This window comes from Pygocentrus nattereri, chromosome 12 (genome assembly GCF_015220715.1).
Source record: "Pygocentrus nattereri isolate fPygNat1 chromosome 12, fPygNat1.pri, whole genome shotgun sequence".
NCBI classification, from domain to species: domain Eukaryota; kingdom Metazoa; phylum Chordata; class Actinopteri; order Characiformes; family Serrasalmidae; genus Pygocentrus; species Pygocentrus nattereri.
The window spans coordinates 41,656,759-41,681,161 of NC_051222.1; the positions used below are offsets into that span (position 1 = coordinate 41,656,759).

At 39.7% G+C, this 24,403-nt stretch overlaps 1 protein-coding gene across 1 annotated transcript; it reads right to left on the reverse strand.

Moving 5' to 3' along the window:
- Positions 1 to 9,538: 9,538 nt before the first annotated feature.
- Positions 9,539 to 23,903, reverse strand: LOC108413706 (cytochrome P450 3A30-like). Its single transcript, XM_017686349.2, has 13 exons — positions 23,352 to 23,903; positions 22,590 to 22,683; positions 22,370 to 22,422; positions 19,286 to 19,385; positions 18,280 to 18,393; positions 16,956 to 17,044; positions 16,624 to 16,772; positions 15,572 to 15,699; positions 15,334 to 15,409; positions 13,464 to 13,624; positions 12,804 to 13,030; positions 12,270 to 12,432; positions 9,539 to 9,676 (listed from the first exon to the last, which is right to left on the reverse strand). The coding sequence occupies exons 1-13, from the start codon at positions 23,420 to 23,422 to the stop codon at positions 9,554 to 9,556; spliced, it is 1,548 nt and encodes a 515-aa protein (XP_017541838.1). The 5' UTR covers positions 23,423 to 23,903; the 3' UTR covers positions 9,539 to 9,553.
- Positions 23,904 to 24,403: the final 500 nt, after the last annotated feature.

Consider the following 24,403-nt stretch of genomic DNA (forward strand, 5'->3'; position numbering starts at 1 on the left):
GAAGAGTCAACAGGCAGTAAACATCAGATCTGCACACATTAGCACATTTACACAGACCTGTGTGTGGATACACAATCAGAAAGGGCACATTCCAAACTTATTCAATCATTTCAACATTACAAAATACTAAAGATGATGTCAAGCATCTTAACTAGTTTCATTATAAAGCAAATTCCACCTTTTATTGTACAATTTCCTCCATAACTCAGTGTGTGTGGTGTAATCAGAGGTTCATAGGGTTTGGTGTGAAATGGATCAGACGTCTTTACAGTGGTGGTGATGGGAACCAGGCGTCGCCATGACTACAACACATATAGTCAAAACAGAGACTACATAAAGAGGGAAATAGAAAAAGGGTAAAAAAAAAACAGAGAGAGAGAAAGAGACAGAGAGAGAGTGACAGAGAGAGAGAGAGACAGAGAGGGAAGGGCTGGTGGAGTCTGGTGTGAAATGGTTCAGACGTCTTTACAGTGGTGGCGATGGGAACCAGGCGTCGCCATGACTACGACACAGATATAGACACTTTATTTACCATCCAGAACCACCAGAGAACCTACATGAGTCTTCTGAGTTTATATGGAATGTTGATGATGGAAAATAGTGGAAATCTGGAATAATGAGTTTTCTTTGGGGACTATTTTGCCGCACAGCGCCCTTCATGTCTCCCTCCACCATGAATGGAGTTGAAGTTCTCTAAACTCTCATAAAACAGCGTCTCAGTCATCAGGCAGTGAATTCAGAACCAGTTCATGTAGGAACTTTCTGTGAGGAGCTTTTAGAGGGGAACAGAGCGTTTCACACCAAACCGCTCTGAATTTATTATTACAAGCTTCACACAGTAACAGCAGAAGAACTCTTTTTGGTGCTGCATAGAACCATATGCAACACGTTCTCCACCAATCTGAAGAGCCATTTCACCAAGCAACCATTTGAACATGCAAATGGATCTTTGAGAGTTCATGGTTCTACATAGAACAACTCCCTTTACCAAAGAACCTTTGAAGAACTGTCTTTTTTTAAGAGTGTGGCTTGAGTATTCAATCTAAACGTAACGGGGAGCGAGGAGGTGGACGCACGTGCTGAGATAAGCGAGATTTATTGAGGGCAAATCCAAAATTACGATCGAGACAGTCCAGGGTCATAGAGCCAACACAGATCATACGAGAATTAGACATGACGAGAAACACACCAAACAACAAACAAAGATTCAAACAACAGTTCTGCCAACAAAGACCAGCAACCAGACAGGGGAAAACACAGGGCTTAAATACATAAGGGTAACGAGGGACAGGTGCAAACACAGGTGGAGACAATCAGGGGTGGAGTCATCAAACAAGGGGGCAGGACTAGAAAACCAAAACAAATGCACATGGAAGATCAAAACAAAGGGGCACATGGAGAAGTGGGAGGAGCCAACCATGACACTAAAAAGGGCCAGTATGGCATCATGCAGTTTTACTGGCTTTATTAAGATAAACAAAATGAATGTTTGACATCAATTCAAAATTCCAAACACTTTAAATCAGATTTCGCTCTGGTGGATTGTTTATAACGTACAACATGCTGTTAATGTAATATTAGAAAATCAGTCAATTTCAACCAAGGACTGCACCCCCCAATAAGAGAACAAACATATATACAAACATATATGTTTATAGTTTTGTCTTTTTGACCCTCGGCCCACCATAAGCACTGTAATCTGACCCACAATGATGAAAATTTGGGACTCATTTTAAAACAAAACAGTTGACATTTTTAAGGTGTTACAGCCAGCTCATTACATCCCCAACATAAAGAGAAGACAGACCACAAACTTATAGCAAAATATTAGTAACTTTATTCAAGCTTTAAGTATTAAAATATTAAGAAAGGTTGTCTAACACAACTCTCAAGCCCTTCTTATAGCTCCTCTCCCAATTGCCCACAGGTGTACCAAGTATAGCTCCAACTACACCCGCTGACCTTACCTGTCACTGTTCAGCCAGCAGAGGGCGCAAAAGGGGTCGTCACAAAGGATAAAACTAAAATAAACGAAGAATAAGTGATTATCACCACACCGTGACTTTTTCACATCGAAACAACTGAAAAGTTTGTCTCAAAATTTTAATTCTATGTTTTACAATAAATGCAATAAATTTGACAAGTGTTTCCTGTTGATCTCAGGCATTTACTATTTAGCAATTAAACTAAATATTCAGAACCAAATACAGTAAGTTCACCTGTTATGTTACTTCAAAAGTGTTTTATATGTCTATAAATATACTGGGTCTATTTCTGGCACATCCAGACTTCTTATTGGTATGTAATAAAAGATTATACAAGCAAGTTGTGTAAGTGGCTTTATGTAAAGCAGGAGTGCCACTGTAAACTTTGTCCTCTGTGCAATTAGGTAAAAGGAGGTTGCAGCTCCCTCCACAATACTGGCTTCTGTAAACATGAGCAAAATGAGCTGTAAAAAATATTTTTAATGCTTATGCTTTTGATCTTTCTTTCAGAACATTAACAAAAATCTAACCTTGATTTGAAATACAGTGATTGAAAAAAATAAACCTTTTCATGAAATATATTTTCCTCTGAGGCACATGTGTGCCACAGTTGTCGGCACTCCTAGAAATTCTTAAGAGTGAAATATAACTGGAGTATAATCCCATCCATATGTTATGTTTGGAACACTTAAGGTCACTTTGGTCAGCCAGGCCTTCCTGCTTCACCAGAGTTTAAAGATGAGGCCCTCAGTCACCCATTCGTATGAGAAGGATTGGAGAAAACAGCCATGATCTGCCACAAAAGGTTGTTGAGCTGCACAAATTAGAAAACGGCTACAAGAAAACAGCTAAACACCTTGCAATCCTTAGCCAAGTGACCACTTGACAGGCAGCACCTGAAGCATGTACCACTCTCTTTGAGAAATCAGCTTTGTGAGAGGAGATGAGGCCATTGGCGTAGCCCAGTCTTTCAGGGGGATGTTCTCTAAACCTCTCTGCAGACCCACTGTGAGAAGAACAAAAAATGGTGGACATGGAACTTGGTGCTCTAATCTGTACTGGCCGCCATGAGCTATCCGTTTCTCTTACAGCACATATGGTAGTTCCTCAAATATGGGATTGATTCCTCTTGCTGTGTCCAAATAGGCAAATCATGGTAAGTAACCCTCTAATTTAGCTGAATGATTCTCTGACCAGGTTTCCTAAAGTCTCACAGGAACCTTTTACCAATCTTGGGAAACGCCTCAAGTCTTTTGAAGAGGGCTCCCTCAATAATTTCTGGTGAACCATTACACTCTTCTAAACACCGCCATGCCATGAGTCCAGCCGTAGGGTGATTAATATAAATGGCTCTGATCCTTTTAACATACTCTGAGGACTCAGGACCTAGCCACATGTTCAGAAGGTCAAGCTCCTCCTCACTGGAAGTCAGGTTTAGCTCCCCAAGAGCATTCACAAATGAGGGTTTTCTTGCCCAGTAGTGTTCTGGGCGATCATCAAACTTAGAGTCCAGATGTGACAACTTTTGGCAGACTAGATATCTAGCAATATCACTCTGTTAGAACTAGAAATGTTCTAGCACTGGCATCTGATGAAAATCCATGGTGGATGACCATGTATGATGCTGACCTGCCTGGGTGGGAAAGGAGCTGTATGGCCGAGTAGACGGCTGGCATGGCACAGTGGTATGGGATGATCTGTGTACCTTTGCAAGGCTCTCTTTAAGCAGGTTGGTGACTGGTGTGCCATTGTCATGATGAAGATGGTGTCCTTTGAGGAAATTTTGTCTGCTCTTACTACTACACCGCAGGCATCGTGCCATTAATCCCTGGAGGTTAGGGAACCAGCCCTATGACCGGAAGGTTGCCAGTTCAATCCCCTCGGCTGACATTCCATGACTGAAGTGTCCTTGAGCAACACACCTAACCGCCAATTGCTCCCCAGGTGGGCCGCCCACCGCTCTGCTCCATGTGCATGTCTGTGGATGTTTACTGCAAGGATGGGTTAAATGCAGACGTCTAATTCCACAGTGTGCAACACACAGTTGGCTGATGGTTCAATAGTTGCTTGTCCTCTTTTATTTAGAATCATGAGGAATGCATATGATATCTACAGCCCTGCTACTCTTGCCTAAATCCAGATCGGCCACAGCAGATTCAAGAATTTCAGCCTCTGCCAGAGCAGCTGCAGCTTCTTTTTCATATTGTATAGTGGTTGATGTGGCTTCCATTTGTGCCTCCTGCACTTCCAGTTGGGTTATTTCTGCCATAAGCTCCATTTCTTTTCTACCATAAATAGAACGAGCGTGTGCCTTGGGAGCTACCATACTTGCAGATGACCTACTGGAGCTTTTGGAAAGGCTTGTTACAGCAGACCTAGTCTCAAAGGTCCTTTCGGTTAAACCAACTTCTTTGTGTACCTGTCGCTATCCATTTTGCGTGCAGCGATAGCTTTTCCCAGGTGTGTGGTGAGCATATCAATGATAAATTCGTGAAAGGACTGCTGTGTTGACCCTGTTGTAACACTGCTTTTTCACTATTCTGTCCCCTTCATGTCTGGTTTGCACAATTGGACAGATTTGAATGAAGACAAGTGCCAAAGTGAAGTTTAGTGTTCTTTAGTTCTGTGTCTTGAGCAACATGAGCTTCCAACATGTCTCTATCTTGTGAAAACTGAAATCAAAATATAAAATTTAGCTCTTTACTAATTAATCTTGTACTAACAAATACATTAGAATGTTCCTGAAATTGTCAAACATTAGAATGTTCCTGAAATTGTCAATTGGCAATTCTCGAATGCATATATAAGCAATGAGCTAACACTGAATGTAAAGCAAAAGATGGCCAATCAGAGTAATTACAGCTTGTAACATGCTATGTCAAACAACTGTATAATAACATAAACATATAGAACTGCTAGTAATCAACATAAAGAGACCACATGGACTCATAGGAAAGCTTCTCCTAGGATCAGCATGAAAGGACTGCAGTGGATTGAAGAACAATACAAGCAAATTTCACACCTCACGCATTAATATTTCAGAAGTTATAACTTATAAAATTGTACTTCTTTTCCATAGAACTCTTTTTAATGTAAAAACCAAGCCTCTCTCAGAAACTAATGGGGAAACACACATCTGTTGAACAAATGTAGATTAGTTCTGTCATCTCATACAGATTGACCGTTTTTATTTTTGAATGGCTCATAATTCAGAAACATTTTGCTGTTGTGGGAACAAAACCTTGCATCTCCCAAATGGTAACTTTTACTTTTAATATAAATCAATGGAAGCAGAATTTTCTCAAAGTGATTTTGGGCCATTTCACTACCGACCACCCAGCACACAACACACTGAGCTCCACCAGCTCACTACTGACCACCCAGCACTCTACACACTGAGCTCCACCAGCTCACTACTGACCACCCAGCACACTACACACTGAGCTCCACCAACTCACTACTGACCACCCAGCACTCTACACACTGAGCTCCACTAGCTCACTACTGACCACCCAGCACACTACACACTGAGCTCCACCAGCTCACTACCGACCACCCAGCACACTACACACTGAGCTCCACTAGCTCACTACTGACCACCCAGCACACTACACACTGAGCTCCACCAGCTCACTACTGACCACCCAGCACACTACACACTGAGCTCCACTAGCTCACTACTGACCACCCAGCACACTACACACTGAGCTCCACCAGCTCACTACTGACCATCCAGCACACTACAGACTGAGCTCCACCAGCTCACTACTGACCACCCAGCACACTACACAGATCAGACATTCTACATTGTGGAGATACAGAGGGACTTGAGCTCTCCAGACGGGTTAGAATCCACTTCACGTTTACTCAAAAAAAAAAAAAACCCAGTTCTAATAATCATAAAACCAGAAGCAGAGTCAAAACAGTCCAAAATATTCAAAGAACCAAGAGGGAAGTACAAAAATTCTAAAAGTTCAAATGCAAGTCCAAGTCAACCATAAAGGCTCAGTAAGAAGACAAACTGGCAATACTCCACAAAGAGCAGGTGATGGTGTGGGTCCTTTAAAGGGGAGGAAGATGGGTTGCAGGTGACCAAAGAGTTACTAGGAAACAGTTCAGAAATATTACACCTGAACTCCTGGAAATCAGTAACGAGTGATGGCTCGAGGATGTCTTCAGCAGGGACCCAGCAACTTTCCTCAGGGCCTTAGCCACAAGGTACCACAGCCAGCGACCAATGGCGACGAGAATTCAACAAGGCATGGAAAGTATAGGCACATCCCCTGTCTACTTCCAGAGGGACGTTCAGTGTCAGAGATCAGCATAACACCTCCAGGGGAGACAGGCTTCAGGAGAGAGACATGGAAAGATGGAACTTCTGCTGGAGGACCGCCCTCTGGAGACATACACATACAGAGTTCCAAACCTCCTCACTGCTCCTCATCTAGTCATCCACTGCCAAGAATCCAGACAGTTCACCTGACCATCAGAAAAATGTGGGTTGATAGCCCAATACAATTGGGAAAGGCGATAGACCTGTAGAAGAATGGGAATGGGAATTTTGGGCATATTCTGCTCTGGGAAGCAAAGCCCTTCTCGCATGTGTCATTGCTGTTCTTCTGGACTAAGCTGAACACAACTAACCTCCTTAGGCTCAGAGGTAGCGTGACCAAGATAGAGGCATGGAGAGGAGCTAGAGGTGGAGTGGCATCTGGAGTGAATAAGACTGTCCAATGTAATTGTATAAGAACGGAAAGAGTGTTATCTCTATCCTGGTAAGCTAGCACTGTCTGAAGAGCTTCATTCGGCTGTTTTCAGTGATTTCTCGCCCCATCCAGCCTCTGCAGTGAGCATATGGAAGTTCAAAGCATGCTCAGATGTGATCTTGTTACTTTGAGAGATTAGCAGTAGCTCACCTAGATGCTTGCAGCTAACTGGGTGATCAAAAACTCCCTAAATATTGGTTCAAAATCAGAGTAAGTGGTGAAATCGGGTACTTGAGTTTGCCTGGTGGCCCATGAGAGTGTTTTACCCGTGAGCAGGGACATGACAAAGGTTATCTTAGCTGAATCAATGGGGGAAAAGATGAGCACTGCGTTAGAAATCCTTTACACAGACCTGGGGACCCGTCATACTTATCAGGAAGGACTAATTTGACAGAGGGCAGGGAGGTGTCAGAGGTGGATGGGGAAAGCTGTACAGGGAGTGATGGTGGCAATAGAACAGGTGGAGGAGCTGGAGCTTGAAGATTACGGACCATGTGGGTCACTCATTTTAGGGCAGGAGTCAGGTGCAGGCAGTCGCTGAAACAGATGGACTACAGTCTGTAACTGTAGAACTACAGAGTGCAGCTATACAGTAAGTGGAGCTGATAAAATGGACAATGAGTGTAGAAACAAGGAGGTGGTCAGGATGTTATCAGCTAACTGTGTTTTGCCCACTGTGAAACTAGACCTCTGCATTTATCCCATCTGTGCAGTGAAACACCCACATACAGAGTCGATATTGTGTTTACAGCATCGGTCCAGATCAGCTCAGTGTCTTTACAGCTTCGGCTCAGCTGCCAGTTTGTAGTGAAATGTTTGTCCAGCTCTCAGTGTGATTTCGGTTTTTCTCACCACATATTACCCCCAGTTTGCGCAACAGCAGAAACAGCTCCAGTGGTACAGTAAATTCAGCTCCACGTCTTCTTCTGTTTCTTGGGTAAGGGTTTGGACGTTGTTTGTAAGATGGTTTGTCGTTAAACACGTTTTAAAGTATCAAATGGTACGAAGTGGTTGGATAGTGTAGTGGTTAACACCTTTGCCTTCTACGCTGTAGACTGGGGTTCAAGCACCCTCCACTATACCAATAAGACTCCCAACACCACCTTCACCTACCTGTACAAAATGATCAAATTGTAACTCGCTCTGGATAAGAGTGTCAGCCAAAACGCCATAAATGTAAATGCGTGTCGTTAGCTGGAGTTTCAACCTCTCAGCGTGGCACAGATTTGAAGCGAATTTCTAGTTTAATTATCAAACACACAGAGACGTTCTGCTGTTCAGACTCCAGTGATTGGATGCCCCACAACCTCATCAGTCTCAGTGAGGTGTGGAAAGAGACTTGAAACATATGAAAGTCCTGCGTTACACGGCACAGTAATTATGATTCTTAGACTAGTTATCGAAGTGCACCCCGGAAGCTGGTTTTTCTGTAGTCATTTGAAGGTGAAGTCTTACTGTTATGGCAGTAAAGTGTTTTTTCTTCATGCTTTTTCCATCAATACAGCTGCTTTACACTGCAACAGTCTCAGCTGCCATCGACGGAAAAATGGTTTCTCCCATATATTACAATAAAACACAACTGGAACTGAATGAAAACGGAACAACCGTGACCGTGAGCATCTGTCTACCTTCAACCACAAGCTTCATCCTCACCCTTGAATAATAAGAAGACAGCAGGGAAGAGGTTTTACTGGAGGCCAGCTAGGGTGTATTTAAAGGACAATAATGATGCTGATAATCAATATCTGTGCGTGATCATTTACCTCAGTGACTTATAGTCATATTATACCACCTTTACTCTGAGAATACAGTGGGAACGTCTTTAACCAGAGCCCTGAGAAAAGTGGCTTCCCTGGTTTGTTCCAGCTGGAGTGGATTTAAAGCACCATAATGACGCTGCGTGTAAAACACAGGCAGATAAGAGCTGCTATCACGTTTATAAGCTTGGATCCAGACGTCAAAGCACTCGTTAACAGCTTCGGCTCAGCTGCCAGTTTGTGGTGAAACATTTTCCAGCTCTCGCTGCGATTTCAGCCGCGTTCATACACGTTTGGCGTGTATGAATCCGATTTATAACCCGTCAGGAGTGTAAAAGCCGTGAGGAGACCGCGCAGAGAGGCTGCGCAGCCGGGATCTGAGGGGAAAGGTGGGAACGATTAGCGTCTCTCAGCTACAGCTCGCTAACACCTCTGACAGGTTCACTCTGCAAAACCTTCCAAAAACCTTCAGTCATGGATTCTGGGAGATGGAGTCCATGTCTCTCTGATAGCTCGCTGGATGCGTGACAGGCATGGTCAAAAATCCTTCAGAGGAACTTTATTGAAGCTTTATTTATTTAATTTTACTCATTTACGTGTTTGGAGCTGTAGCCTCCCAGCTAAGCTAATGCTAGCCAGCTCCTCCCTCCAGCTAAAGAGATCCGAACACCTCAGCGCAGGTTCAGCGGGACTAACTGATGCTCTGCTCTCACACGTATAGACGGTGAAAACGTATAAGAGCAAGAAAAAAGTCGACTGGTGATCACTGACTTTAAACAAACAGCAGCACTTTGTTAGGCATGTATTTGTTTATTTTGCTTTTCCTTTGTTTCAATTCAACTTTTAATTCAACGTTCCTCACATTTGCAATTTTTTTTGCCTTGAATAACTCCTCCATCTGTCTTTATATTTGCATTGTGTCCATCAACGATGTACTCAGAAATCAGGAGACTGTAAACATACATTTTCTAAAGATAATCAACTTTGTTAGTAGTTAGAATCAGCCTAGACAACAAAACTGGGACCAGTAAGCCACAAAACCATGTTAGGATTTAGAGCAATTGCTGTTGCAGAAGTCGTCTGATTTGGAGTTAGCTCGAGGGGTGAATCTTAGTTTGATGGGGTCTTTAGGAGACAGGAAAGCATCATTACCCAACTCCAACGGAATCTACAAAAATGAATAAGAGCAGACAGGATTATTCACATTACAGTTCAGCTTGATGGCATCAGCACATCTCAAAATAGTCGGGACAGGGGCAACGAAAGGCTGGAAAGGTAAGTGGTATTAATAAAAACAGCTTGAGGAGTAACTGACTCACATGACTCAGTATAAAAAGAGCATTTCAGAGTCTCTCAGAAGCAAAGATGGGCAGAAGTTCACCGATCTGTGAAAAACTGTGTCTAAAAATTGTCAAACAATTTCAGAAAAAAGTTTCTCAATGTAAACTGTGAAGACTTTGGAGATCCCACCACCTACAGTACATAATATCATCAAAAGATTCAGAAATTCTGGAGGAATCCCTGTATGCTAGGGACAAGGCTGACGGTCAGTATTGGATGCTCGTGATCTTCGGGTCCTCAGGCGCCACTGCATTAAAAAGAGGCATGGGCTCAGGAACACTTCCAGATATCATTGTCTGTGAACACAGTTTGCTATGGGATCCACAAATGCAAGTTAAAGCTGTAAGAAGCCACGTCAAGATGATCCAGAAACGCTGCCACCTTTTCTGGGTCAGAGCTAATTTGAAATGGCCTGAGGTGAAATGGAAAACTGTTCGGTGGTCAGATGAATCAAAATTTGAAACTCTTTTTGGAAATCATGGACTCCATGTCCTGCAGACCCAAGAGGAGACGGAACATCCAGCTTGTTATCAGTAAACAGTTCAAAAGCCTGCGTCTCTGCTGGTCTGGAGTTGCATTAATTAATACATGGTGTGGGCAGCTCACACATCTGGAAAGGTGTTGTCTGGAGCTATAGCTTATTTTGAGTATCCTTTATAAATTATATACAATTCTGCATTTAAACACAGAATAATATAATAATGTCAAAACAGAAAAAAATAAATCAACATTTCAAAACGTTTCATACATAATAATGATCATTCCTCAGTTTTATAAGTGCTTACCACCTCATTTTTAAACATTTTTACTGAAAGTGAGCTACAAATTCTTAGTTCCTTATCACACTTAATACACAAACATACCCCTTTGACAGATATGCATCTATTTTGTCCTTGCTATCAGTTTTTTAAACATATGTGTTCAACTTAGTCCTCATTTGCTCTCTTTATTTGCAAACAGTTTCTGAATACAGTTTGGTAGTAAATTGTTTTGTGCTTTATACATTACCTGTGCAGTTTGAAGGTCGATTAGACCACTGAATTTGTAATTTATTAAATAGTTTACTGGTGGGTTCACAATAACCTGATCAATAACCTTATCATTCTTATAGCTTTCTTCTGTAGCATGAAAATAAGTTTGGTGTTGATTAAATATGTGTTCCCCCATACCTCCATACAATAGTTTATGTATGGAACTATGAAAGAACAGAACAGTACATAGAGTGAATTTTGCTTCAAGATATCTTTAGCTTTATATCATATTGCAATAGTTTTAGACATTTTCATTTTTACTTTATTCATGTGCTGTTTCCAATGTAATTTATGATCAATTATGACACCCAGGTATTTGTTTTCATAGACCCTTTCTATTTCAACATCATCAGTCATAATTTTAACTTTATTCTTGGTTTGTCGATTTCCAAATATTATAAACTTTGCTTGACCTACATTTAGGGATAATTTGTTAATATCAAACCATTTCTTTAAAACTTTCAATTTCCACTGTATTCGGTAGCTGTTCCACAATTTTCCCAGAGCAATATAAATTAGTATCATCAGCAAATAAAACAAATGTTAGCAATTTGGACACTTTACAGGTATCATTTATATACCGTGTAAACAATATGGGTCCTAACACTGAACCTTGTGGCACTCCACCAGTGACTTTCAATAGTTTAGAGTTCATGTTATTTATTTGTACATATTGATATCTATTATCAAGGTAACTCTTGTGCCATGAGTATACTGCTCCTCTAAAACCATATCTTTCCAGTTTGTTCATTAGTAAATAATCTTTTTTTAAGTCTATAAACACCCCAACAGTATATTCTGCAGTAGAGAACCTTTGGGATGTGGTGGAACGTGAGATTCGCATCATAGACGTGCAGCCGATAAATCCGCAGTAACTGCGTGATGCTGTCATGTCAATATGGACCAAAATCTCTGAGGAATGTTTCCAACACCTTGTTGAAAGTATGCCGTGAAGAATTAAGACAGTTCTGAAGGCAAAAGGGGGTCCAACCTTTCACTAGAATGTACCTAATAAAGTGGCCAGTGAGTGTACATTCCAATGTGCTATCTATAGCATTTGACATACGTTTGACTACACTGCATTTTAAATGTGTATCAACGTACAGAGCAGCGCCTCCTGCTATTTTATTGTTCCTGTTAACTGTAAACAGCTCATATCCGTCCAGTCCAACATGATAAACTTTCTCATCATCACGTTTCAGACACAGCAATGGCCTCAAATTTACTAAATTCACTTCAGTAATCCTTGACTTTTGGTTAGTAGAACAACATACGTGCCCATAACTGGCTCTAAATGTAGGTACTGTGTTTAAAACAATAATCTTGTCCAATCTCACAACAGTTGGCACAAAAAAGCACAATTGTAGGTGGAGCTTTAGACGATCTAACCTTCGTCTCATCACAAATGTTGACGTCGAATCTCTGCAGTATCTCTACGATGGCCAGCTTCATGGACACCAGAGCAAACCTCATTCCGATACAGTTCCTGGGTCCTGCACCGAAAGGCATGTACATGTAGGGGTCTATACTCTCCTTATTCTCCTTAGTGAACCTGCACAAAAGAAGAAAACAAGATAGAAGAGTATTAGCGAGCTTTGAGCTTTGAGGGGCTACCTGGTTAGATGTTGTAAAGTAAATCTCCAGAAAATTTAAATCTGCACAGGCAAGAAGATGAAAAAGCTTCTTGAGAATGTTTTATTAGCATTAGCATCTGCAATGACACAAAGGGGCAATCAAATCTGATAAAAAACCTCTAATGTTGAATTGAAATCATCTAAAGAAACACTGTAATAGTTATTATTGGGCATAAAATAATTTAAAGTATTAATTTGACCAGCCAAACTTGTGTAATCACTCTCCTGTAAATATAATTATAAACAATACAATGCGTAACACTCTGTCTTTTCTTGATTTGCATTCTACCTCTCAGGGTTGAAGGTTTCGGGGTCAGGCCAGTATTCTGGGTCTCTATGGAGAGGATAGACAGGAACGGCAACAACAGTTTTCTTGGGGATGGTCAGGCCGTTAATCTCCACTGTTTTCTTGCAGACTCTTTCAAGCCGAGCACCAACAGGGTACAACCTGAGTGATTCATTCAGAGCAGCATCCAGATATTCCATATTCATCACTGCATCGTACTGAACTGGAGCCTAAAAAACAAGACACAACTTGTGTTTGCAGGTGAGTAATAATGTTGTCTGTTACTTAGTTTATTGTTGTGTATTGTTGTAGCAGTTTAAATAAATTATTTATTTAGATATAATTTTTGCTTTTCAGTACACTACAATTGTTAAGATTGGTTTGGAGTTCCTCAGGGGTGTACTCTAGGGTTTTTTCACTTTCTACTGTGCAGGTGATGCACTGGAATTGTTGTCCAAAATACCTGTAGTTTTGTATTTGCTGTTCACACACAATCATTTTTACTCAAGTTTACCTCTCTAAGGCAAAAGAATTAGACAAGACACCAAATCCAATGTGAACTAAAATGCAATATGCGCAACAATAATTGGCATCAATGTTTTTGCCATTTCTTTGCAGCATTTATGCTTTTGTGCAAATCTGCCAAAAAAGAAGGTCAGGTACCTTATTGGGGAAGGTTTGGTTGATCTCTTCTTGAAGCTTCTTCATGGTCTCTGGGTTGGTGGCTATGTTATGAAAGAAGAAGGACAGCGTGCTGCTACTCGTCTCATAACCAGCAAAGATGAAGATCATTGATTGGGACAGGATCTCATGATCATTCAGACCTAGAAAGATAAAACATACAGGATGATCCCAACTGAGTCTAATGATGCATTCAAATGCTTGCATCTGTACTCAATGCACTAAATGGATGATTATGAAAGGAGGGTTTTAGCAGTGTAGCTTGTTTATTTAAGGAGGAAAAAGGCAGGAGGACGCTCTATACTCTCATTTTTGTTGCTTCTTGTATGAAAAAAATATTTCTTTCCAGATTTACAATAAATGATAAATAGCAATTAATTAGCAAATTAGCATTAGTATTTTAGTGGCAAGACATTCATGTGAAGAACAACCTCTGAAATCGTTTGGCATCTAGCAAAAAGGGATAATGTTATATTGTTATAGTGATGTGAACGGGGATAATGTTATATTGTTATAGTAATGTGAACAGGGATAATGTAATATTGTTATAGTAATGTGAACGGGTATAATGTTATATTGTTATAGTGATGTGAACGGGGATAATATCATATTGTTATAGTGATGTGAACGGGGATAATGTTATATTGTTATAGTAATGTGAACAGGGATAATGTAATATTGTTATAGTAATGTGAACAGGGATAATGTAATATTGTTATAGTAATGTGAACAGGGATAATGTAATATTGTTATAGTGATGTGAACGGGGATAATGTTATATTGTTATAGTAATGTGAACAGGGATAATGTTATATTGTTATAGTAATGTGAACGGGTATAATGTTATATTGTTATAGTGATGTGAACGGGGATAATATCATATTGTTATAGTGATGTGAACGGGGATAATGTTATATTGTTATAGTGATGTGAACGGGGATAATGTTATATTGTTATAGTGATGTGAACAGGGATAATATCATATTGTTATAGTGATGTGAACAGGGATAATGTTATATTGTTATAGTAATGTGAACGGAGATAATGTTATATTGTTATAGTGATGTGAACGGGGATAATGTTATATTGTTATAGTAATGTGAACGGGGATAATGTTATATTGTTATAGTAATGTGAACGGGGATAATGTAATATTGTTATAGTGATGTGAACGGGGATAATGTTATATTGTTATAGTGATGTGAACGGGGATAATATTATATTCTTATAGTAATGTGAACGGGGATAATATTATATTGTTATAGTAATGTGAACAGGGATAATCTTTTTGACTGGTTTATTTTTGTTTATAATACTGGGTTTGTCTGAAGTTCACAAAACACACCTTCCTGATAAGCCTCCTACATTAGTGATGTTTTTCTTTCTGTTGTCAATTATCAGGAGATCACAACTGTTGTACACAAGTTAATCTACATGTGATCATCTTGATTGTGATTTTGATAATACAGTATAAGATTCTAATGCACTGCCTTGAGTTTTTGTTTGGCCTCTGAGGTAGCTTTATAATGGTTAAGCCATATCTAATGCATAGGCTTCACTAGAAAACATTTTTTTGAGTCCCACAGGGTTCAGTTTTAAAGCCCTTGCTCTTTTCTTTGTACATGTTACCTCTTGACGAGGTATGAGTTGAACTCTTGAGGGAGTGTTACAATTACTACAGTCTGCAGACTGTTGCCGCTGGCAGCAGCAGGATTTTCTGTTGCTCCTCCATTGAAAACAACAGAATATCAGTTTGGCATTGTCCATCTGCCGCAAACATGTGAACACAGCATAACTTCTACAATGAAGATCGAAGCTAATCAAGGCTCTTTTTATGTATTAAAAGTAATACCTTGCCAAGATTCTTTGCCATCTTCTTTTTCTGATTTCTGAGAATCTATCATCAGCTGCAAGAAATCCACTCGATTCTGCAGGAATTAGAAACAAAGAAACCAATCAGATCTACATAACATTGTTAAAAATTCAAATGAAATGAATTGGACTGAGGCAACCTGAAGTTAGAATGGAAAGTAAAAAAGCCATTTTATTAATTTCTCAGATATTTCTTTTCTACATTCTGAAGGATGTACCTTATGGTCCTTGGAAACACGTTCTGACTTGATCTTCTGCAGAGAAGCGTAAAAGAAATCAGTCACTGCTGCTGGGACAAAGGACAAGTTCATTTTCGCCAGCAGAGGTATGATGAAGGGGAACAGTACTAAAATAAAAAGAACATTAATTATTAAGTTGATGAAAGGAAATCTGTGGGAAGAGCTTGGTAACTAAGCTCTAGCAGGAAATCTGATGTTCTACTAATGTTTTCAGAAAGTTTGCAAGGTGCAGTTTACTGAGTAATTCTTTGAATAATAAAGATTAAAGGCAGGTCATTCTTGCCCCTGCACTCTCTGATCACATAGCCATGCTGGTGTGACATGCAAAACATTTCTTGGTGTTGTCATGATGAAATGAACATGGTCAGCGCTGAAAAGGCACCATATGTTCAGCGTAAATGGTGCTTTCAAAGATGTGCAGTTTAAGACCCCCCACCAAACCATGACAGACACTGGATTTAGACCTTTATGCTGGTAATAATCTGGATGAAACACAATGTCCATTATTTCTATAAACATTCTGAAAGTTGGACTCATCAGACCACAATAGACGTTTCCATTTCCGATGAGCTCGAGCCCAGAGAAGTCGGCAGCATTTCTGGACATTGCTGTTATATGACCTCCACTGTGCATAGTACAGTCTTAACTTAAATGTGTAGATGTAACGAATAACAGTCTTTATTGATGATGGTTAGTCAAAGTATTCCCAAAGCACATATGTGATATCCATCACAGAAACATGCCAGTTTTTAAAGTTCTGCTCTCTGAGGGGCTGAAAATCACAGATATTCAATTGTGGTTTTTGGCCTTTTCCCTTATGTACAGAGATTTCTCCAGATTCCCTTAATCTTTTAATGTTATTATGCACTGTAGAGGAAGAAAGACTTCTTGCAAACCCTGGCTGAGGAATGTTGTTCTTACACAGCTATATTTTTTTAAAATGATTGATAAGATATTAGATAACATTAGATATCTTGTCTTTGTACTGTTTGGGGTTTGTACAACTTTAGAATATACAAATGATGCATTACCAACAATGAGGAAAAGAGGGTTGAGAAGGTTAAATTTGAGCATCTTCTTGATGTTGGTTACAAACGGGTCGTTGGGGTTGTTTAGAGAATCAATATCAACACTAAATGCTGTACTAGTCACCACATCCATACTGTACGGTCCAAAGAACCTGAAAATACAGTTAATGCCGTCAAATCAGAACAATGTGGAAAAATTAAGTTTCATCTCATTTGAAATTTTCATAAGATACCCTGGTTTTAAAATACAGCATGAGTTTTTACTGGTATTTTAATGGGTATTTTAAGAATGCTAGCACATATAGCACATCTGTTGCTCAACCATGTCCACTTACTCTTTAACATCTGCTGCTTCTCCTCGCTTTGATGTCTTCTCTAGATTTTCCACTAAATTGCGAGAGTGCGTCTTCATGATGCCAAACATCTGAGGAACCACACAGAAATAAACACCCATGAATTAACTGTTGTTAATCTCAGTGGATGTTGATCGTTCTGGAAAATAAGAGAGAACCCCAAAAATAATGATGTTGACTGAAAGTGATGAAACGAGAAGAACATCAGAGATGAAACACAAGATTTTCTGTTCACTTAGTTTCTTAAAGGAGACCTATTACCTCATTTTCTATGTTCATACTTTTAAACTGTATCATAGCATTGGGGCTTTGAGATGAGGAAAGTGGGGGTTGTTTAGTGTTGTACATTATATTATAATAATTTTTTTCAGAATAAATCATTCATAGTTGAATAATTGTTTAAACTACCAATCAAATGTTTGTAGTCGCTGTTTGCATTTCTATAAAATGATTCTGAGGGGAGATACATGTATAAATGATTGTAAAATGATGCTCTTATTGCATGAGTTATAAACAAATTGTAGGAAGCAGTAAGAATTCTTTTTTTCTAAGAATTAGAATTCTAAGAGTTTTGATGATTAACAGAACTGTTGATCTCCATGATGCCTCATTTTTGAAAATATATTTTTCATTCTAATTTTGTGACCGAGACTTGCAATAAATAGGTTATTGTAGTTTAAGGCAGTCGTGGGCTGGAGGTTAGGGAACTGGCCCTGTGACCGGAAGGTCGCCGGTTCGATCCCCAGAGCCGACAGTACGTGACTGAGGTGTCCTTGAGCAAGACGCCTAACCCCCAACTGCTCCCCGGGCGCCATGGATAGGGCTGCCCACCGCTCCGGGCAAGTGTGCTCACTGCCCCCTACTGTGTGTGATCACTAGTGTGCGTGTGGTGTTTCACTGCAGGGATGGGTTAAATGCGGAGGTGGGACTAATAAGGGTCAGTTCACTTAAGATGTTTAAACATTGAACCATGTTGTAAATTCTCATTGTTCCCAAAATATTTTAAACTCAGATTAAACCACCTGTTTGTGTTTTGGTGTCTAGTTTCAATGCACACTGTATAAATTATGAAATAACAGTTATTAATAACTGACAGACGTTTGAACAGTAGTGTAAGTGAGTGTAGCAGTTGAAATACTGAATCAAGATGAGGACTGTACTTTTTTCTTTGATAGCCTTTTGACAGCATGGTGTCTGATCCAGCTGACCAACTAAGATTAAATATTGCAATAAGTATTGTATCGTGAAAATGTTGTCAATGTTATTGAGATTTTATCGCATCGTCCCGTCCTTCGAGCTCACGCACCTCCTTCAGTCGTCCGCTGGTGAAGGACGGAGATAGAACGCTGCGGATTCTCCTCCAGTCGTCGTCCTCCACGATGGACACGGCGTCGTACAGAGGGCCGTTCAGACGTAAATTCTGAATTAAAGAGGAGCTGTTAGACACATTCAGCCAAATAATGTACAGCTGTCTATACGTTTACAGTTTAACTACCATTTGAATCAAAACAAATAACTTCACCTCATTTCAGCGCAAAAAATGACGTCTTGATCTGAAATCCAGTCAATATGAGGCAGATTTACTAAGAGAGGCGCTAATTACTGACAGTACTGACGTCACACTGGTGGTGGCGCTGTCCAACTTAACAGCTAATCTTTTACGGAACTTTCATGGAAATGAACACAAACACAACTTTGCACTTAATGAGCAGTGATATACAGTATAATCACATTTTAACTCATGAGCTTTTTGCATCAGGTAGCAGAGAGAAACAAATCTCAGCAAAACGTCTTTATTTTGACTCGTTGTTCTCGGGATTGTGAAATAATGAGTTATTGTTCTTTGAGAGTGTAATTCATTTGTGATGAGTCATTATTTCAACGTACACTAAAAGCCAATTCTTCATAATAATGAAAAACTACTGGACATGGGAAAAAAATGATAAAACCTTCTTCATTATAATAACGCCCCCCTGTTGTTCTCTGCTTTGAGAGGGAAACTCATATATATGCATATGCAAATGAGGCAACAGCGCAGTGATTATCCCTTTGATCTAATTAGGAGTGGGATGTGTCTATTTAGTAAATCGCAACAACCACGTTTTAACACCAACCACAGTTTGCAAATGTGCAAAACATGAAAATGTTAGTGAATCTGCTTCTTTAAAATGAGGGTTCTTCAATGGCTCATTAGTGAAGGGAACAATTCTATTTAAAACCACCAGTTCTGTTATCTAATTAGTGTTCTAATGAGGAATATTAGGCATGTTCTCCAGATTCACGGTTCTCCAGAATGAGGTGGTGAAGCGTACTCGTCTGTTGGTGAAGAAGGTGTAGCACTCTTTGATCAGGATGGTCTTCAGGATGTCTTTCTCCATGATGCACAGGACAGGCTGTCGACCATCATATATACTGAAAAAGAAATCAGACGTCGAATCACAGGCCATTGTCCATTGTAACACTAAAGAGTTGGAGCTGGTATGTTACGGTGTGTAATGTGCTGTTACAGTAAGGGGTTATGTGTTGTGTTCTGGTTGTTCTTTTGTGGTAGAATGTGATTAATTTATTTATTTTGGCAAAAGAAAATACATTTTTAACATTGTAATTTTCAGCTCAAGACAGCAGCTATAAGCGAACATGCTTAGGGGCGGAGCCTGGATCCGATAGTTTACTCTCTTCTCTGCCTCTTTCCTGAGCTGCTTACGTAACTGTATGCCCTAAAAACAGGACAAGGCTTAAATCATATAAATATGTTTTATGATGCGTCTATTCAGGAACAGCTACAGTGATTCAGTAATAAGATTATGGATCATCAGCCATTCTGTATCTCTCTAAAGCCAGAGGTCATCAGGCTGTTGCTGCTTTCTGCCTGTGGGTTTTCAGTCATTCTCAGAGTGAGATAAGGTGCCAGCATTACATCAGCTATCAGGAACCTGGGCATGAAGGAACATGCCAAAGTCAACAAGACTCTCAGAAAGCTTCACTGATATATACGTACAGTAAACATACAGCACATTACAGCTATTTGTCATATAATTAAACACATTGTAAAGAATTCAAATTCTGTAAAGTGAACATTCGATCAGTGACGGTATTCATGTGTGTTCATTACACATATTACATTCTGGCTTTACTTTTTTTGCATAACTTGTAAATTTAATTCCTTTTAAAATGACATCCTGAACAGAACGATTTAAAATTACTTGGGAAAAGATCTCCTTCAATTAGCTTCCGCTTATGGAGACACTGTATGTAAAAATCAGGTGCACACCTGACACTCATCAGAAGTGCACCAGATGCACATAGTATCTAATTATTATTATTATTGTTGTTGTTGTTGTAATTATTATTATTATTATTATTATTATTATCTAGCATGTATCTACTAGTATAGAGGGCACAAGAGACAGTATTGAATCGAATAGAAGTTGATAGCATCTCGTGCTCACCACATCGTTTCTGGCACTCACCTGATAGTATTTGGTTTGCAGTTGATAGATTTAGATGCTTACCACATAGTATCTGGTGCTCACAATACAGAATCTGGTGTGCACCACATTTTTGCCAAAAAAATACACCATGTCTCTTCAGAGGTTCTACAACCCCAATTCCAGTGAAGTTGGGATGTTGTGTAAAACATAAATAAAAACAGAATACGATGATCTGCAAATCCATTTCAACCCATATTCAACTGAATCCACTACACAGACGAGATATTTAATGTTCAAACAGATAAACTTTATTGCTTTTTGCAAATATTCACTCATTTTGAATTTGATGTCTGCAACACATTCCAGAGAAGTTGGGACAGGGGCGTGTTTCCCACTGTGTTACATCACCTTTCCTTTAACACTCAATAAGCGTTTGGGAATTGAGGACACTGATTGTTGAAGCTTTGTAGGTGGAATTCTTTCCCATTCCTGCTTGATGTACAGCTTCAGTTGCTCAGCAGTCCGGGGGCTCCGCTGTCATATTTTGAGCTTCATAATGCGGCACACATTTTCAATGGGAGACGGTCTGGACTGCAGGCAGGTCAGTCTAGTACCCGCACTCTTTTACTACGAAGCCACGCTGTTGGAACACGTGCAGAATGTGGCTCGGCATCGTCTGGCTGAAATAAGCAGGACGTCCCTGAAAAAGACGCTGCTTGGATGGCAGCAGATGTTGCTCCAAAAACTGTATGTACCTTTCAACCTTTAATGGGGCCTTCACAGATGTGCAGGTTACCCCTGCCATGGGCACTAACACCCCCCCCCCACCCCATCAGAGATGCTGGCTTTTGAACTTTGCTCTGAAAACAATCCGGACAGTCCTTTTCCTCTCTGGCCCGGAGGACACGACGTCCATGATTTCCAGAAACAGTGTGAAATGTGGACGCGTCAGACCACAGGACACTTTTCCACTCTGCGTCAGTCCATCTCAGATGAGCTCGGCCCAGAGAAGCCGGCGGCGTTTCTGGGTGGTGTTGATATGTGGCTTCGCTTTGCATGGCAGAGTTTTAACCTGCACTTGTAGACGGAGCGACGAACTGCGTTCACTGACAGTGGTTTTCCGAAGTGTTCCTGATCCCATGTGGGAATATCCGTTACAGAATGATGTGGGTTTTTAATGCAGTGCCGCCTGAGGGGTCGAAGGTTATGGGCATTCAGTGTTGGTTTTCTGCCTCGCCGCTTACCTGCAGAGATTTCTCCAGATTCTCTGAATCTTTTGATGATATTATGGACTGTAGATGATGAAATCCCTAAAATCCTGCAGTTGCACGTTGAGAAACGTTGTTCTTAAACTGTTGGACTATTTGCTCACGCAGTTGTTCAGAGTGGTGAACCTCGCCTCGTCCTTGCTTGTGAATGACTGAGCCTTTCAGGGATGCTCCCTTTATATCATGACACTCACCTGTTTCCAGTTAACCTGTTCACCTGTGGAATGTTCCACACAGGTGTTTTTGAGCATTCCTCAACTTTCCCAGTCTTTTGTTGCCCCTGTCCCAACTTCTTTGGAACGTGTTGCAGGCATCAAATTCAAAATGAGTGAATATTTGCAAAAAAACAATAAAGTTTATCCGTTTGAACATTAAATATCTCGTCTTTGTAGTGGATTCAGTTGAATATCGGTTGAAAAGGATTTGCAAATCATCGTATTCTGTTTTTATTTATATTTTAATGTCCCAACTTCATTGGAATTGGGGTTGTATATCCATTCAAAAATAATATTCTTTTTTTCTGTCTTCTGTAAAGTTATTTTGGAGATATGAGTTTTTTCTCCAATAGAAATATTACCTTATGTCCATATAGAGTACAAATGTATTATTTTATAGCATATAACAATAATTTTTATAACAGAATGCAAAGACACAGTACAGCTCAGTCTTAAATAAAAAGAAAATTCAATAAACTCACCCCCAAATTCTCCCAAACTTCTTAAAGCACTCAAAATCAAAACCATGGAACCCCTGAAAATAAAATGGTATAAAACAGCGCTTTTATATAAAATATAAAATGCAGTATAAAAAGTCACACAAACATAGAAAATGTGTCAATAATTATATTAAATGTAATAAGTCAGCTGTAAATGCACCATAAAATATTAATAACAGGCTTCTGATGGTTTCTAACTCACCTTCTTATATCCTAACATGGTCCCAATGAAGGGTAAAGGTTTAGGGCCAGGAATTCCGACCCTTTTAAAGTAACCATGGGGCCAATATCCATATCTGAAAATGATTTGATGAGACGGTCACTCAGAATTAGAGCAGCATTAACCACACAGAAACTACAGCAGTGCGCTTCCTGAGGAAATCTCAGATGGTTGGTAAGGTGTTGCTATGTGGTTGTTATAGTATCCCAGGTGGTTGCTAGGGTGTTGCTAGGTGGATGCTATGGTACTCCAGGTGGTTAATAGCGTGTCGTTATGTGGTTGCTATGGTATCCCAGGTGGTTGCTAGGGTGCTGCTGGGTAGTTGCTATAGTATCTCAGGTGGTTGCTAGGGTTTCCTGGGTGGTTGCTATGGTATCTCAAGTGATTGCTAAGGTGTTGCTATGTGGTTGCTATGATATCCTAGGTGGTTGCTAAAGTGTTGCTGTGTGTTGCTATGGTATCCTAGGTGGTTGAAAAGGTGTTGCTATGTGGTTACATTCTGGAATATTCTGAATGGTATCAATATCTTGAAAATGGCTAGCAGATAAAAATCAGGCAGAGAAATAAGAGAAAGAAGAACAATATCCAACTGGATATACTTTATAGTAATAGAAGTTGATGATGACTGATTCTCCCATTATTTTTACTGATTTTGAGAAAAGTACACAAAAACATAACTCATACTGAACTACTGCTGGCCGTGTTTTTGTTTCTGAATGGAAAATTAATATTTAATGTACTTACAGAACCAAAAGGCTTGTAAACAGCAGCAGGAGCGCCCATGTTTCAGCAGAGAAGAACCAGAAGTAGCCCATGGTTGCTGGACTGTCCACAGTGTCTCAGTTTCTCTGGGCGGTTTGAGTCTCTGGCTGAAGCTCCTGGACGAGTCGAGCTCTCAGTGGCTGCTCCCTGGAGAGCAGAGCACTTTAAACCCCCCTGAGGGTTAATGATTAAACACACGTACAGCTAAACCCTATATGGTCATAGGGTTTACTATACCTTTACACCGTCTCTCGCTCACTCACTCACTCTCGCACTCTCTCACGCCCACTCACATTCTTTATGTTACCAAACTAGTAAGAAGAAAGAGGTGGAGCCTAAACCTATAATAGTCTTTTCCTGTTAGTTCATCCAGCACAACACTGCAAAGCTGAGTCTGAGTTTTACTGGAATTTCCCACCTTCAATCTAATATAACACCTGCACTTTTTAAAGTGGTGAATAAAACTGGTGGGTAACCTATATACGGACTGAAGTCTGTTAGACTCTGTTCTTCTTTTGGATCCTGTTATTCTGAAACAAAAAGATTTCATAAGAAAATTCAGGATTAAGTTCAAAAAAATATCCAGGATGAAGTTGTAATAAGATTTAGATCCAGACTAAAGTTCTAATAAATTTTCCATCCAAAATGAAGTTCTAATAAAATTACGATTCTATATTCTAATAAAATTAACATTCAGAATGAATTTCTAATAAAATTACCATCCAGAATGAATTTCTAATAAAATTACCATCCAGAATTAAGTTCTAATAAAATTGAGATTCAGAATTAACTTATAATAAAATTCAGATCCAGAATTAAATTCCAATAAAATTAAGATCCAGAATGAAGTTCTAATAAAATTAAGATCCAGAATGAAGTTCTAATATAATTCATATTCAGAAAGAAGTTCTAATAAAATTAACATACAGAATGAAATTCTAATAAACTTAAGATCCATAATGAAGTTCTAATAAAATTAATACTCAGAATTAATAACTGTTAAAATTCAGATCCAGAAGGAAGATCATAATCTG

Coding starts and splice junctions, on each gene's coding strand:
- LOC108413706 (XM_017686349.2), bottom strand. CDS start 23,422: ATGGGCTACTTCTGGTTCTTCTCTGCTGAAACATGGGCGCTCCTGCTG. Junction 15,700..16,623: donor CCCTCTTTTCCTCATTGTTG/GTAATGCATCAT, acceptor TTTTTATTTTAG/TACTGTTCCCCTTCATCATA. Junction 9,677..12,269: donor ACATTTGTGATGAGACGAAG/GTTAGATCGTCT, acceptor TCATTTTTGTAG/ATTCCGTTGGAGTTGGGTAA.